Here is a 17,962-nt window from a genome sequence, read left to right as displayed (position 1 = left end):
TATTTTCTATGCATTTATATTTGCAAGTTGTAAAAATATGGTGTTATAATTGACCAAATGTTAAACAGATATGCAGCCCTACAAAAAGTAGTGGATATGGCCCAGTCCAGCACAGGTAAAGCCCTCGCCACCATTGAGCACATCTACACAGAGTGTTGATGCAGGAAAACAACATGTCATCAAGAACCCCCACCATCCAAGCCATGCTCTCTTCTCGCTGACACCTGGGAGAAGGTGCAGGAGCTCCAGGACCCACACCACCTTGATCAGGAATAGTAATTACACCTCAATCATCAGGATCTTGAACCAGAGGGGATCACTTCACATACCCCACCACAAACTATTCCCACGACCTATGCATTCACTTTCAAGGGCTCTTTATCTCATGTTCTTAATATTTATTTTTGATTTTTTTCTCTTTTATATTTGCAGTTTGTAGTTTGTCTGTTCTGTTGGGTGTGGTTTTCATTAATCCTATTGTGTTTCTTGGATATACTGTGCATGTCTGCAGGAAAACAAATCTCTGTTGTATACAGTGACATATATATGTAATTTGATAATCAATTTACTTTGAACTTTCGATCTTAATTGGAAAGATGATGTTCTGCATGATTGTGTCATGTATGTAGGGAGGCAAATGTGTACCTGAACAGCAATCCAAAGATGGGTCATATGTTGAATATATTTGGCTACCTTCCTCTGCTCCCTTGGTCAGTTGATTATCTAAGAAAGAGAACAACTTATCAGTTGGTATAAAATACAACTTTTTATTGCCAACCTTTTTTTTCTACTCTCTGAACAAACCGTGTGCGCGGTTGGGGCAGCACCAGCTGAATGATAGGAGCTTGATTACACTTCTTCGTCCCCCCCAACCCTCTGGGTGTAAGGTGTTTTGTGTATCTCCCCCATGACAGAGGGAGATTTTTCTGGGTATTACAGTTTCCTCCCACATTCCAAAAGCATATGATTAAGGTTAGTGAGTTAGGGGAATGCCCGGTGACACCAGAAGTGTAGCGGCACTTGTGGGCTCACTGATTTGATTAGAAGCATATGACACATTTCACCACACATTTCGAAATACACGTGAAATATAGAGATAATCTTTATCTTGATAAATCTCTATGCTCCTAGATTTTGCATGGGGATATAGACAGATTCAGAACATTCACAAAAACTTAGCATATTGAGCGTAGTGTATGGAAAAGTGAGGTTCCACTTGGTAGGAAGAAAAGAAGGGCAAACTACTGTTGTATGCTAGAAATTTTGGTCTATAGGGAGTCAAAGTTGAAGGGTACAGACAAAATATGAAAATGGACCAATATCAGATCAATTAAGATCTTATAAATAAGTTTTGAGGTTTAGCATGCAGTCATAGGAGATGTTCAGAGCAAATAAATCAGTCAGTCTCAAAATATGGGCCAGTAAACTAATAACAGCAGATATTCTAATCATTGCAATTAGAGGTCAGCATCATATCAATATTCAGAGCAAGGAATATTCATACAATAGTAGGCAAAGTTACCAGATATATGGGCTCACTAAGATAGCCCATATAGAAGAATGCTTTCTATCCTTCCCAATCATGTCTTATTATTTATTTTTGCTAATATCCTCAATTCCATAGGTGCCTTTGTGCCAGTTGTTGTAATGTTGGCCTATTTTTCTCAGGAATGTAAAGGTGGTCCAATTAATTTTCTGCTAGGATGCTTCCTTTATGTTTTATGGGTAAATACTAGATTAAGTAGTCTGTTAAACAGAGGACAAGTAAATGGTATTGCAGCTTGTGCAATTCCTACCTTTCGGGAGCCACTTCTTGGATGAAACTTACCATTCCTCATTGTGCCAGCACAGCTTGTGATCACTGTGAAGAAGAATATTTGAAGATCAAGTCCTCAGATATGGCATAAAGCTTGTGGTCAACTAGATAGCTAAATTCTCGATCTTCTTGCATGCTTCTGTGATTGGGACTGCATATTACTGCACTAAAAAGACACCACAAATATCCCCTCTGCAAAATCCTGTGAATTCACAGGAGGGAGAGTAAAGCAACATCAGTGTCCTCTCTGAGACCACTAGCCCCAGCATTGAAGTTACAGGTTAGGCAGGCCAATCATCTGTGTGCCCAGACTATTCTGACCTCTCTCACAGGTGGAGATTACCTGGTGGGCAGAGAAAATGACTCAAGGATATACTCAATGCCTCCATGAAGAGTACAACAACTCCTTTGACTTCTCATATTCTCATCCCATGACTGCTCAATACAGAGAAAAAAACATCAAAATTGGTGTTGAGAACCTCACAGAAGCTAGTGCAAGGAGTGGAAGGAGTACAGAGATTTATAAATAATTAACCCACTGTCAGGCACCTTTTGTCCCATCTCAGAAAGTGTCAGTGTTCCCATACTGGCCTCATCAGCCACCCTGGAGCCCACAAAACTGGAGTGGAAACGAGAATTCATATGGAAACTTTGAGTATTGTGTTTCTAAACCCTCCATCTCCTGCATTGTCACAGTCATGCCTCTGCACAGAAGCATTTTTAAAATTTTAATATTATACTGCTTTTAATATTACAGCTTGCCCACACTCTCTATACCTCTTTTTATTTTATATACATCTATCACATCTCCTCTCAACTTTCCAATATGTAACATATAAAGCACAGTCCTAGTGGGCAGGTAATATAAGAATTTGTAAATTGTTACAATGGGAAACTTGCCATTGTATGAATGCAAGTGCCTATAAATGGTATATTCAGAACTCATCAATTAGAATTTTTCTTCTTCAATGTCACAATTCGAAGTGTAGAATTTTTCTGCTTTGCTTATACTCAGTCTTTGATCTTCTATTCAGAATACTGATATTTTGATACTTGTAACTCATAATCTGATCTGTTTTGCTTTTAGTTAATTTCCTGTTCATTAACATAACAATAATTATAAACATAAACACAAGAACATTTCCAAATATTAAAGCTTGCTTTATTAGGAAATAAACAATTTTATAATTTGCTTTGGCTGGATGAATTGATTAGCTTTAGCGGATATGTTGATGAATGTAAATAGCCACCCTTGCACTCAAAACTAATCAATGAAGTTCAAGACCTTGGTCTCAATGCCACCTTGTGCAACTGGATCCTTGAATTTCTCACCTGCAGACCCCATTCAGTCCAGATTGACAACAATATCTCATCCACCATCAGCATGTGTTGCACAAGGCTGTGTGCCCAGCCCCTTGCTCTGCTCACTGTATACTTATGACTGAGAGGCTAAGGACAGCTCCAGTGTCATTCTTAAGTTGGCTAACAACACCACTGTTGTAGGCCGTATCAAAGGCGGTGATGAATCATCATATAGGAAGAAGATTGGAAATCTAACTAAATGGTGCCACAACAACAGCCTCTCACTCAATGTCAGCAAGACCAAGCAGCTGATTATTGACCAGGAGGAGGAGAGCAGAGGTCCATGAGCCAGTCCTCTTTGGGAGATCAGAGGTGGAGAAGGTTAATATTGGACTCTATTTCATTGGCTCTTCACTAAACCCTAGAACTTTAAAATCCTCGGTGTTATCATTTCAGAGGATCAGTCCTGGGTCCAGCATGTAAGTGTCATTATGAAGTAAGCACTGCAGAAGTTTGTGGAGATTTGACATGTCATCTAACACTTGGACAATCCTCTATAGGTGTGGGCTGGAGAGCATACTGACAGATGGCACCAATGTCTTTGAACAGAAAAGTCTACAAAAAGTAGTGGATACAGTCCAGTCCATCACAGGTAAAGCCCTCCCCATTGAGCACAACTACAAGGAGCACTGTCACAGGAAAGCAGCATCTATCATCAAGGACCCCCACCATCCAGGCCATGTTCTCTTCTCACCTCTGCCATCAGGAAAAAGGTACGGGAGCTTCAAGATCCACACCACCAAGTTCAGGAACAATTATTACCCCTCAACCATCAGGCTCCTGAACCAGAGGGGAAAACTTCACTCAAGTTTTAACTATCCATCATTGAACTATTCCCACACCTATGGATTCAATTTCAAGTACTCTTCATCTCATGTTCTCAATATTTATTGCTCATTTATTTATTATTTTAATTTTTAAAAAAATTGTATTTATAGTTTGTTGTCTTTTGTGCATTAGCTGTTTGTCCATCTTTCATTGATTCTATTGTGCTTCTTTGTATTTACCGTGAATGCCCACAAGAATATCAGGGTAGGTTATAGTTTCTGGTAAGATGGTGGTGTGCTCAGTCACAACGGCCTCCCTGGCTCCAAACAAACATGTAATTGTGCATCCTTTGCATCTTTTTCATGATTGCAAGTTGCTGCCTGATATTGAGAACATCAGGTGCTGCAGGTCTGTCCCACTGGCAAGCTGCTCAATGGTGGTGGTGGAGCTGCAGTTGTGTTCCATGTTGTTGCCTGCTAGAGCCATCCAAGGGGGAAGGCGTCAGAGGTGATGTGTAGTCCAACAAACTGCGCACATGACTGTGTTGGATTTTTTTTGTGTAACAAGACCCTGCTGGACTTTGGTGATGTAGACTACTACAAGTTAGGTTCACTGATACGTCGGCAGGGGAGCTGTGTGGCCTTGGTGGTTGCATGGACTGGGCCCTCATGCATGGGGTCATCCACACCAGCTCCCAAGGGGAGGAGACACTTCAGGTGGCATGGGAGAAAGCTGGAGTCCTTGGTGGGCTGGAGGCTGACCCCTCCTGTCACTTGGTATAAGACAAGCTGGAATGCATTTGTCTGCAGCTCATCTAGCACATAATGAGAACTGCTGTGTGCTGGTCTTGCAAAAACATAGCTGTAGGACAACATCCCATGCACCATCAATTTACAGGCCATGGGCTAATTTTTTATGACTGTATATTTTTCCTGCTATTGTAATTATATGTGCTATACGTATTGTGTGCTATATGTGACTGTTTATACTATGGTTCACATCTTGTCCCTGGAGGAATGCGGTTTCATTTGACTGTATTTCATGGTATAGCTGAATGATGGTGAAACTTGAACTTGAAATATATGTACTTCAATAATAAAATTACTTTGAACTTTTTGAACGTTGAACAGTGACTTGTGTGACAGGGTCCTAAATTACCCTTATGAACTGTGGTTTGGAAAAGAGAAAGAAAGAAAGAGAGAGAGAGAGAGAGATGAAGACTAACTTTTGGACTGTCACTTTAAGGCACGAGGAGGAACTGAGACTAACTTTTTGCTGAGTTGGAGAGAGAAAGCATTGAGCAGCTCGTAAGTCGCTATGGTGACCGAGGGCGGCGTTATTTGATGGACAATCGATGTTATGATTTTTTTGGCAAGGTGCTTATATTTCTCCAAGGAAATTTGCCTGCTAATACACTCTTACACAGACAGAGAAGAAAGGAGTTATTTGAGAGACAGTTGATGCTCAGTACGGCGAGATAAATAGGAGGTCAGATGATAGACTTCAGGCACATGTTTTTGGACACTGAATGAGCTTTGTAGTGCCCACAGAAAAAGTGGGTTTTTGGAGGATCGATCAGTGGCTCTTGCAGTGAGAAAAAGGAGTGACCGGTGAGGAGTTGTCCCTGTTGTCAACCCTTGCCTGGGTTGATAGCTCCACCACAGCAAAACGGTCCCCTTTGTTGAAGTCACAGTAGGTGACTTTTAAAGGATTTCAGAGGACAACGAGAAGATCAACGGTATTAGCTCATCTGAAGACTCAAATCTCTCTCTCTCTCTCTCTTTCTCTCTCTCTCTCTCTCTCTCCATCACTACTCAACTCAATACCACGAACTGAACTGAACTTTACTCATCATCATAAAACTGTATCTATTTACCCCTAGACTTGAAGAAGCTTGGTTTTCCTATATATTCCACACTTACTTATATATAATCATTGCTAACCTGTTTGATTTATCTGCATTTATATTACTGTATTGTGTAGTTACTAATAAATATTGTAGTTAATAGCAATACCGGACTCCAAAGTGTTTTCCATTTCTGCTGGTTCTTTAACCCGTCACGGGGTACATGATACTTGAAAGAGGCGGTTTTAGTTATGGTGAGTCCTCTGGCTATTATCTTTCAAAGTCCTATCAATTCTGGAATTATTCTTACGTTACGCAAATGTTCTTTGAAGATGTTCAAAGTAAATTTACTATTGCAGTAATATGTAGATGTTACTATATACTACCTTAAGATTCATTTTCATGCAAGGATTTACAGGAAAAAAGAAATACAATAGTTTAATGAACAATTATACATAAACAGACAAAGACTGACAAACAACCAATGTGCAAAAGACAAACACAGAGAGGTAACTGAGCCCTGGTTATGACTTGTAGATATGGAGCCAGTAGGTTTTTGGATTTTTGAAAAACATGTGATAGGATCTGACTCAGGAGGTTGTCAACAAGGTTAGAGCACATTGTTCCAGGTTTGATATACAACATGGAATGGATTAACACAAAACCATCAGGTTGAAAGTTTGGTGTAACAGGGATCCATGATTAGGCCCTGGCTTTTCACAATCTATATCAATAATTTGACTGAAGGAACCAAATCTCATATTTTCAAATTTGCTGTTAAAAGCATAAGATGTAAGAACAGAATTAGGCTATTTAGTCACCAAGTCTATTCCACCGTTCAATCATGGCTGAGTTTTTTCAAATCTCTTGTCCTGCCCTCTCCCTGTAACCATTAAGTCCCTTATCATTCAAGAAACTATCAACCTTTGCCTTAAATACAACAGACTTTGCCACAGAGGTCCGTGGAGGCCATGAATTCCATAGACTTACCACCCTCTGGTTAAAGAATTTCCTCCTCATCTCAGTTCGAAAGGGATGGTCTTTGTTCTGAAGCTGTGCCCTTCAATCCTAGACACCCTACTAATGGAAACATTCTCTTCACATCCACTTGATTCAGGCCTTTCAATATCCAGTAGCTTTCAATGATACAAAACCTGTTGAGACTGTGAAAATAGAGGGGGATGTGAAGAGGCCTTAAAGCAAGCCCAGTGAGTGGGCAAGAACATAGAAGTTAGAATATTATGTGCTGAAATGTGAGAGGATCCACAATAGTGCACCTAACAGTAAAACAGCATTTGTTGAAGATGAGAGACTAGGTAGTGTGATGTTCAAAAGGGACCCAGTTGTGCTAATTGCCAACCGCAGGTGCAGAAAGCAACTGAGAGGACAAATAGGATGTCAGCATTTATAATGAGAGCAATTGAAAATAGAAGTAAGGAAATCCTGTTTGAATTATATAGACCCTTGGTGAACTGCACTAAAAATATTATGTACAATTTTGATCTCTTTAGCTAAAAGATATATTTGCTGTGCAAAGATGCAGTGACAACTCATTAGACTACTTCCTGTGGCGTTGGGGGTTGATGTACGAGAAGAGTTTGAGAAGAGGTAGTCTGAGAATGTATACTCCCAAAATGATTAGAATCGGATGAATGAGGTGGAAACATATGAAAAATTTGAAGAGTTTAACAGGTTTCATACAGGAAAGATGTTTCCTTTGGCCGAGGAGTCCAGAACCAAAGAGTGTCAGATTAAAGGGTGACTGTTTAGGACAGATCAGGAAAACACTTCTTCAAAAGAGGGTAAGTCTTTGAAATTCTCTAATCGGCGGGCTATAGAGGTTCAGTTATCATGCTCATTCAAATGAGAGACCAACATCAAAGTACCAAGAAAGATGGATTTATGCCAGAAAATGATGCTGGAAAATAAGCTCACAACTTTGAGAAATGGAGAAGTAGGCTACTCTTGTTTCTATTTCATATATTCTTCTGTAGCTATAAAAATGTACATTCAACTATCCACATTTATAAACCCAGCCGAGTCTAAATGCCCACAAGAAAATTGTAGCACTTTAAAACTTTCCATTACATGAACTCAACTATTTTTGCAGAGTCAATGTTCATATTACTATTGTATATCTTGAAAAGCAGACACATCAACATTTCCTCTCATGTCTCCAGGGGCTGAATAATTCACACAACTGCTTTAAAACTGCTAAAATTAAGAAGCACAAGGCAAAAGTTTCAGTTTGTAAAAATGTACTGCACCCAATCCTGACTGTGCTTTACGTGACTATACATATTTGAACTTGCATTTACTAGCCAAATTATTATACAACTCAACTGCTGCTCGATCAGATTAGTAAAGTGCACAATGCATTTTGTGCTGCATGAACACACGGATGGCTGTGTAAAAAGGTGATAAGCTACCTGGACATGGAACACATCTTATGCTTGATAAAGATGTTCTTCTTCCTTCTATTGGTTGTTCACTCTGTAGTTCTTCTACAGGGAAGGGGGGTTCATTTATAAACATGATAAAGAAAATGCAATTACAATATTAGTGTATTTTTGATTCTTTTATTCAAGTACAGACCTTATGCAAATAGATTTGAGTTATTAACTTTAAATAAATGCATACGATTTTAGAATTTTTGATGCTTATTCTTAGAATTCTGTTTTAAAAAAAGTGCTAATTACAGGATAGTTTCATACTTCAGATTGCTGCCCATTTTGAATAACCTGTGTACTTCAGACATGATTTTATTGGATGCATTACATGTGTTTCCAGAGGAAATGTGTTTCTGCCATTTGAGATAAACATAAACATGATTGGAATACTTCAGTAGTATCTTGATGGCAGCATTTAGATCATCTTACTTTCTAGTTTCTGTCCACACTGAATATTTTTCTGTCCATAAAGGGGGGAGGGAACGTTTACTCAGTCTCATACTCAGATAAAGAATGCAATAATAGGAACTGAACTGCAATTGGAAGACTATAACCCTACATTGAACAACAGGTATCATCCAGTCGCATTTCTTCTGGTCATTTTAGTTCCCTAGTCTCTGTTCTCAGTGTGCAAACTGCACACACAGCCCACTTTTATCTTCTCAAAATTATACGCAGGACCATTTTGGTACATTCATTGTTTCAGCTTGATGTTGTTCAACAGAACTTATTTCTTCCTCCATCTCTACTGCACCTGTTCTCAGAATTTGGCCTCCCATTCTGAAGCATCTGAGATGTTCTCCTTTTTCCCCCCCAAAGAACAGGATTTCCCTTCCACCATCATTGATGTTGCTTTCATCCGCATCTCCTCCATTTCCCTGCCCTCACCCCATCCTCCTACAGTCATTCTTCATAACTTCTGTTATCTCCAATGGGATCCAACCACTAAGCACACCTTTTCCTCCCCTCCTTTCATGACCTTCTTCTACGTGACTCGCTTGTCCACTTGTCCCTCCCCACTGATCTCCCTCCTGGCACATTCCTGCAAGTGTGACAAGTGCTACACCTCCTCCCTTACTACTATTCATGGCCACAAACAGTATTTCCAAGTGAGGTGACACTTCATCTGCAAGTATGTCAGTGTCATCTACTGCATGTGGTGCTCCCGATGCAGCCACCTCTACATTGGTAAGACACGACAGATTGGGGGACCACTTCATTGAGCACCTTCAATCTGTCTGCTACAAAAGACAGGAGCTCCTGGTGGCCACCCATTTCAAATCAACTTCCCATTCCTATTCTGACATGTCTGTCCATGGCCACCTCTATTGTCACAATGAAGCCAATTTCAACTTAGAGGAGCAACACTTCACACTCCTTCTGGGTAGCCTTTAACATCGGATTTCTCTAACTTTTGGTAATTTCTCCCTCTCCCTCCTTCTCTCTTTTTCTATTCCCTTTTCACCCTTTCTCTTATCCTCACTTGTCTATCATCTCCCTCTTTCCCTCCTTCCCCATCTTCCATGGTCCACTGTCATCTTTTATAAGATTCTTTCTTCGTCAGCCCATCATCTCTTCCATCTATCACTTCCCAGCTTTTTAACTGCATCCACCCCCCCACCTTCTTCTCACTTGGCCTCACCTATCACCTGCCAGCTTGTACTCCTTCTCCTTCCCTGCCTTCTTATCCTCCCTTTCCAGGTCTGATGAAGGATCTTAACCAGAAATGTCGACTGTTTATTCCCCTCCACAGATGCTTCCTGACTTGCTGAGTACCTTTGTGTGTGTGTTGCTCAAGACTTGCAGCATCTGCAGAACCTCTTGTGTTTATTATTTCTGCTTACCTTGGCCTACTCTTTCCCCCTTTGTCCAATCTCTGCCCACTTAATGTTGATTTAAAAAGTTTGGTACCCTCTAGTTTGCCATTTTCCAGTTACTTGATTCCATACAGTTCTTTTTCAACATGTATGTTACAGAGTCTGTATACTTCTACCCACATAATGATGATCTGGGGGTCCTTCACTTCTTCTTTGGGTAGAGAACTAATCATTACTCTCCACCACCATTCCGTGTCTGGTTGAACTTGTTATCATATTGAACACCTTGTTCTTTAACTTCACTCATTTTTAGCAAATTAAAGGAAGGATGCAGTGTGCCTGTGGTTTTTGTAGGACAAGTGAAACTGGCTCCTTCCCTCACCGCTTTCTCTGCTACAGTGTTGGGTCTATTAATGGTTTGTTCCTGCTCTCACATAGGACTTAAAGTTCATCACCTTTGCTGTCAATTTCTACCCTTTCACAGAAATCTGTTACCAACTCTTCCCTCTTCTTATTTTACTTTTTTTACATCCATTTCATGGAATAGGTTTACAGAGCCTTTACACTGAGATTCCTTATGATGGAAAGTACTACATCAACAATGTGCTGTCTGAATCACTATATGGAACAGAGTTATTCGTGAGTATAGTCTCTCAATAATTAATCCTGAACTGGTAGTACTGTATTTTCATGTACAATAGTTTGAAAAGGAACAACAGAAGTTAAAGCAAGCAGTTTTGTACTAGAGGCTAAGATACTGCTCAAGAAAATGTGCATGTCAGTGTGGTTTCAAAATTATGTACCAATTATGATTTTTCCACTGAGGCCATTGCATAAACCATAAGATTTGGTCAGTTTTTGGATTTAAAAAAATGTAAAGGGTCCAAATGTCTTATAACTTTACTGGAACTTAAGCTGATTAGAAATGAGCAACTCCTTGTCATTCACATAATTATAGTTTTATACCCAGATATATAAAGTCAAATTTCATGTACTATTTAACATCAGAACCACACAGAAATGTGGTCAAATTTGTGAAAATCTATTGTATCTCATCTGGCTGCTCCACTTTAGAACACATTTATACCCACTATTTAAGCCACATAATTTCATAATTGATGAAATGTGCAGTACCAATTAGCAAAACATCCAATAATATTATACAGTTTATTATTGTTCAGACAGATGGCCATTTGGGTTATGGAAGTATGGCCTTGCAGAATTTGCAAACCTCTACCCAAAAATCTAAAAAAAGTTTGCATGAAAATTGTGTGGAAAAAATGTTAACACAAAATGTCTTTTTTTTCTTGATATACGCACAGATGAAGTGGTTTCACATTGCAGAAAACCACAATACGTACCACTTTATAGGAATATGACACCCCAGTCCCACCCATAGAATAATGTAGAAGAGTTACAGTTGAACTTTGATAATATGGTATTTGATTGTTTGGGAATCCTGATTGTTTAGCACCTGATTCACTCAGTCGTTTGCAATGTGAGCCGGATGTACAGAGTATGAGCAAGTACACAGCCAGAAGGGGGGTCCAGAGTGCTTGCATATTTCCTGATTCCATTACACTCACTTCAAAATTTACTGTGTAATATGTGAGAATAACAGTGGTCTGGAAAATCAGATTGTCCTGTTCTGTGAAAGTTCTGAGAATGTTGATTTATCAGTGCTTTGCTTTACCTGGACATGGACTTTGGTTTCTAATCTGACTCATAATTTCTTTTCTCTCTTCTGCTCTTGCATTTTTTACAATGGTGCCTTGATTACCAGCTGGATAGGAAATACAATTACAGCTTTACATAAAAGAATGAAAGTTAGAATTAAATATTTAATTTTACTGTGCATGAAATATATAGATAATCTACTGTATGTGCAAATTAATATAGAGTTTAAGTTCCAGATTTATGAAATGTGTTCAGGAAAGTTAGACTATAAGATATAGGAGCATTGGGCCCATCGAGTCCACTCCGCCATTCAATCATGGGCTGATCCAATCCTTCCAGTCATCCCAACTCCCCTGCCTTCTCCCCATACCCTTTGATGCCCTGGCTAATCAATAACCTATCTATCTCTGCCTTAAATGCACCCAGTGATTTGGTCTCCACAGCCACTCGTGGCAACAAATTCCACAGATTTGCCACCCTCTGACTAAGGAAATTTCTCCACATTTCTGCTCTAAATGGATGTCCTTCAATTCTGAAGTAGTGCCCTCTAGCCCTAGACTCCCCTACCATGGGAAATAACTGACATATCTAATCTGTTCAGGCTTTTTAACATTCAGAATATTTCTATGACTCCCAAGTCCCTTTGCATCTCTGCATTTTGAACTTTCACCCCATCTAAATAACAGTCTGCCCATTTATTTCTTCCACTGAAGTGCATGACCATACACTTTCCAACATTGTATTTCATTTGCAACTTCTTTGCCCATTCTCCCCAAACTATCTAAGTCTTTCTGCAGGCTCTCTGTTTCCTCAACACTACCCACTCCTCCACCTCTTTGTATCATCGGCAAATTTAGCCACAAATCTGTTAATCCCATCGTCCAAATTATTGACATGCATCATCAAAAGTAGCAGTCCCAACACTGACCCCTGTGGAACTTCACTGGTAACTGGCAGCCAGCCAGAATTCCCATTCTCTGTTTTCTGCCGACCAGCCAATGCTTCACCCATGCTAGTAACTTCCCTGTAATTCCACGGACTCTTATCTTGCTAAGCAGCCTCATGTACAGCACCTTGTCAAAGGCCTTCTGAAAATCCAAGTACACCACATCTACTTTGTTCACTCTGCTTGTAATTTCCCCAAAAAATTGGAGTAGGTTAGTCAGGCAGGATTTTCCTTTCAGGAAACCATGCTGGCTTTGGCCTATCTTGTCATGTGCCTCCAGGTACTTCGTAATCTCATCCCCAACAGTCAATTCCAACAACTTCCCAACCACTGATGTCAGGCTAACAGGTCTATAGTTTTCTTTTTGCTGCCTCCCACCCTTCTTAAATAGTGGAGTAATATTTGCATTTTTCCAGTCATCCGGTACAATGCCAGAATCTATCGATTCTTGAAAGATCATTGTTAATGCCTCTGCAATTTCTCCAGCTACTTCCTTCAGAACCCAAGGGTGCATTCCATCAGGTCCAGGAGATTTATCCACCCTCAGACCTTTAAGCTTCCTGAGCACCTTCTCAGTTGTAATTTTCACTGCACAAACTTCACTACCTTGACACTCTTGCATGTCCAATATACTGCAGGTGTCTTCCACTGTGTAGAATACGCATTCAGTTCCTCTGCAATCTCTGCATCTCTCATTACAATATCTCCAGCATCATTTTGTATTGATCCTATATCTGCCCTCAACTCTCTTTTACCCTTTATATACTTAAAAAAGGTTTTAGTATCTTCTTCGATATTAGTCGTCAGCTTCCTTCCACAATTCATCATTTCCTTCCTAATGACCTTCTTAGTTGCCTTCTGCAAGTTTTAAAAAACTTCCCAAACCTCTATCTTCCTGCTAACTTTGGCTTCCTTGTATGCCCTCTCTTTTACTTTTACTTTGGCTCCGACTTCACTTGTCAGCCACGGTAGTGTTCTTCTTCCCTTTGAAAATTTCTTCTTATTTGGAATATATCTGTCTTGCACTTTTTCATTTTTCGCAGGAACTCCAGCCACTGCTGCTCTGCTGTCCTTCCTGCTGGTGTCCATTTCCAGTCAACCTTGGCCAGTTCCCTTCTCATGCCATTGTAATTTCCTTTATTGCACTGAAATATCGACACATTGGAATTTAGTTTCTCCTTCTCAAATTTCAAAGTGAACTCGATCATATTGTGATCACTGTTCCCTAAGGGTTCCTTAGCCTTAAGCTCTCTTATCACCACCTGATCATGGCACAACACCCAATCCAGCACAGCCTTGATCCCCTGGCTCAACAACAAGTTGTACTAAAAAGCCATCTCTTAGACATTCTACAAATTCTCTCTCCTGGGGTTCAGTACTGGCCTGTTTTCCCAAGACACTTTCATGTTAAAATCCCCAATGATTATCTTAGCATTACCCTTCTGACACACCTTTTCTATCTCCTGCTGTAATTTGTAATCCACATCTCAGCTGCTGCTTGGAGGCCTGTATACAACTGTCATTAGGGTCTTTTTACCCATACCATTTTTAACTCAACCCTTTCAGTCCTATGTCATCCCTTTCTAACGATTTAATATTTTTTCTTATACACAGGGCCAAACCACCCCCTCTGCCTACTAACCTATCTTTCCGATACACCATATATCCTTGGACGTTCAGCTCCCAATGGCAGCCATCTTCTAGCCAAGTTTCAGAGATGGCCACAACGTCATACTTGCCAATCTGTAGCTGACTTTCAAGATCGTCCATTTTATTTCTTAAGTTTCCTTAATCAATACATAGAGTGTGATACTGGATCTCCTATTAAGGAACGAGACAGGGTACGTGACAGAAGTTTGTGCGGATGAATGCTTTGCACCTCGTGATCATGATGCTATTAGTTTCATGATAACTATGGAGACGGATAGGTCTGGTCCTTGGGTTCAGATTCCAAATTCGAGAAAGGTCAGTTTTGATGGTATCAGAAAGGATCTGGCAACTATGGATTGGGACAGGTTGTTTTCTGGCAATAATGTATTTGGTAAGTGGGAAGCCTTCAAAAGTGAAAATTTGAGAGAACACTGTTTGTATGTTCCTGTCAAAATAAAAGACAAGGAAAACAGGTGTAGGGAACCTTGTTTTTTGAGAGATATCGAGGCCCTGGTTAAGGAGGAAGTGCATAGCAGATATATGCAGGAAGGAACAACTGAGATACTTGCGGAGTATAAGAAATGTAAGAGAATGCTTAAGAAGAAAATCAGGAGGTCTAAAAGGAGGCATGAGGTTGGCCTAGCAGACAGGTGAAGGAGAATCCCAAAGGCTTCTATAGAGATATTAAGAGCAAAAGGGTATCAATGGACAAAATTGTTCCTCTGGAAAATCAGAGTGGTTATCTATGCATGGAGCTGAATGAGACGGGTGAGATCTTCAATGGATTTTTTTTGCATCTGTAATTACTCACAAGATGGACACAGAGTCAATAGAAGTGAGGCAAAGCAGCAGTGAGGTCATGGACCTGATACAGATTACAGAGGAGGAGGTATTTGCTGTCTTGAGGCAAATTAGGACGGATAAATCCCCAAGTCCTGTCAAGGTGTTGCTTCGGACCCTGAGGAAGGCAAGTGCAGAAGAGGCGAGAGGCTTTGGATATTTAAAATGTCCTTATCGATGAGTGAGATGCCAGAGGACTGGATGATAGCCAATGTGGTTCTGTTGCTTCAAAAGAGCTCTAAGAATAAGCTCCGGAAATTATAGGCCAGTGAGCCTGATATCAGTAGTGGATAAGTTATTACACATGTAACACAGTTACACAGTTCATAAGAAATAAAATACCTATTGCTAGGGCTGAATTGCATATATGAAAGCTCACTGATTTGCCCATTAAGGAGCATGCTTTGCAGATCTTCCAGGTCACTCCTCATTCATTTTCATGTTATATTGCCATTGCTTTCACATGGATGTTCATGTATCTGTAACAGCCATTGTGCTGAAGCCTTGGATATGCATCATATCTTTGAACATATTTACGCAACAAAATTTTATAATGGACTAACTGTTGAGCAGGTATCGAATGCCAGTACACAAAACTTACAATTTTATTAACGCATATGTGGGTATAGAGTGAAGCAGAGAAGTACCTGGATATGGACATTGGCTTCTGGTGCTAGTAGATATTCTTTCCACCTCTGCTATTTTAGAACATAGAATATAGAACATCAGACATCACAGTACAGGCCCTTTAGTCCACAATATTGTGCCGACCTGGTAACTTACTCTTAAAGTCAATCTAACTCTTCCCTCTGACATAGCTCTCCATTTTTCTATCAACAACACGCCTATCTAAGAGTTTCTAAAATGCCCATAATGTACCTGTCCATTCCACTCTCAGTGCAAAGAACTTAACTCTGATATACCCCAATACTTTATTCCAATCACCTTAAAATTATCCCTCTTTGTATTAGCCATTTCCACCCTGGGAAAATGTCTCCAGCCGCCCACTCAATTTAAGCTTCTTATCATCTCGTACTCTTCTATCAAGTCACCTCTCATCCTCTTTCGCCCCAAGGAGAAAAACCTTAGCTCATTCAACCACCTTCATAAGAAATGTCCTCTAGTCCGAGCAGCACTTTAGTAACATAGGAGTACCTGAACATGGACTTCGGCTTCTGGTCCTTGAAGGTTTTTCCTTTTTTTCTGCAACTTCAGTATATTCATTTTCCATAACTGAGCTTTGATTAGCAACTGAATAAGATAAATATACACTGGTGTAATCTTCATTTGTTCAAATATTTACTTAGTTTCATATTAAACATATTAATAATTGTCAGATTTATATGACATGCAAATGAGTACAGGAGTGAGATTTTTAAATTGTTCATACATAAATCTTTGAGCATAAAGTGTAACTTACTCACTGCACTTTTTAATATATTTTAAATATCCTGTGCTTTTAACTGGTTGGCTTGCAGGATGCTTAATGTGCTTTTTCAGTGGTATGTTTCTGGGATTAATGCAACTTGAAATAAGCATGACAATTAGTGGAATAAATTATGAATGCTCAGATGACATATAAACTTGATGTGTCTCTACCTTCCATTAGTGGCTAATGTGGGAACCACAGTTTCTTCTACACTTAGTGCAGGTAACAGGTAGTAGAATGCGTGAGTGCATAATTTGTGAGAAAATCTGCTCCTTCTGCTATTGGCAAAGATCTGTGTGTTTTCAATGCATCACCTCAAAGTTCCGAATACCATCCCAAATGTATTTTCTTCACTTTGACCATTCACAGATGAGACATTCCCAAAGGTTAGTAGGAATATTGTACATCAAGGAAACTTTGTACAAATCCTTCAATCTTTTTCTTTGTCTTCATGATAATCACCTCCCAGAAAAGACCACAGAAGGAGAGCTTATCGTCAGATGTACAAACAAAACGGCCACCCAATGTCACTGACTCGTGGTTTACCGAGCCACAATGATCTGAGATTTGGACCACCAATTAGAAGCACATCAAGGCACCAGAAAAATACCAGCTGTGCACAAAATCAGCCAAATTCACTGGGTATATAGGTGAACCAAAGTCAGCATCTTCTCCCAGGTCAGCATACATATACCCTGCATTGAAAGCCCAGTTAATCAGCTCAGTGCATGCACAACACAAAAAAAAACATGCACTTTTTTTTTGCTGCTAAGATAAGAAAACCCACTAAGATGGCCACATAGAAGTATCCAAATTTAGTTCGATTGCTTCTCACACGTTATCATGTTTTACCTTACAAAGCACCAGATAGGCCACATGAAGTTCCGGTCACCACATTATATCACATTATTTCATGTTCTTGTTATTTACTGCTATTTATTTATATTTGCATTTGCACAGTTTGTTGTCTTCTGCACTCTGGTTGATCTTTCATTGATCCTGTTATAGTTACTATTCCATAGATTTGCTGAGTATGCCCACAAGAAAATGAATCTCAGGGTTGTATATGGTGAAATATACGCACTTCGATAATTAAATTTACTTTGAACTTTGAACGCACTGCCGGGGGTGGTGGTAGAGGCTGATACAATAGGGTCATTTAAGAGACCCTTAGATAAGCACAGGGAAGTTTAAGAAAAAGAAAGGATAGGAGAGAAGGGTTAGATTAATAGTGGGGTAGGTCTATATTGGTCAGCACAACATCGTGGAACGAAGGGTCCATATGATGCTGTACTGTTCTATGTTCTATACAGCCCTAACGCAGGCAAATGGGATTAGTACAGACTGGTCAAAAAGTCCGC

General features: G+C 39.8%; 1 protein-coding gene across 8 annotated transcripts in view; it reads right to left on the bottom strand.

Annotated features, from left to right (window-relative positions):
• LOC134354888 (uncharacterized) overlaps window positions 1-17,962 on the bottom strand; it is an 87,499-nt gene that overhangs the window by 20,047 nt on the left and 49,490 nt on the right. For 2 of the 8 annotated variants that reach the window (XM_063064324.1, XM_063064326.1), the window contains exons 12-17: window positions 16,328-16,423; window positions 15,820-15,870; window positions 11,753-11,842; window positions 8,222-8,296; window positions 1,829-1,861; window positions 646-723 (exon numbers count right to left, since the gene is read on the bottom strand). In XM_063064324.1, the coding sequence (XP_062920394.1) occupies window positions 646-723; window positions 1,829-1,861; window positions 8,222-8,296; window positions 11,753-11,842; window positions 15,820-15,870; window positions 16,328-16,423 (423 nt within the window). The remainder of the gene's footprint in view (window positions 1-645; window positions 724-1,828; window positions 1,862-8,221; window positions 8,297-11,752; window positions 11,843-15,819; window positions 15,871-16,327; window positions 16,424-17,962) is intronic. The other 6 variants (XM_063064325.1, XM_063064329.1, XM_063064330.1 and 3 more) reach the window with 6 other exon arrangements.

Source organism: Mobula hypostoma, chromosome 12 (assembly GCF_963921235.1).
Source record: "Mobula hypostoma chromosome 12, sMobHyp1.1, whole genome shotgun sequence".
Lineage (NCBI taxonomy): Eukaryota > Metazoa > Chordata > Chondrichthyes > Myliobatiformes > Myliobatidae > Mobula > Mobula hypostoma.
The sequence above is the reverse complement of the archived record's forward strand: the minus strand, read 5'-3'. Positions and strand labels throughout refer to the sequence as shown.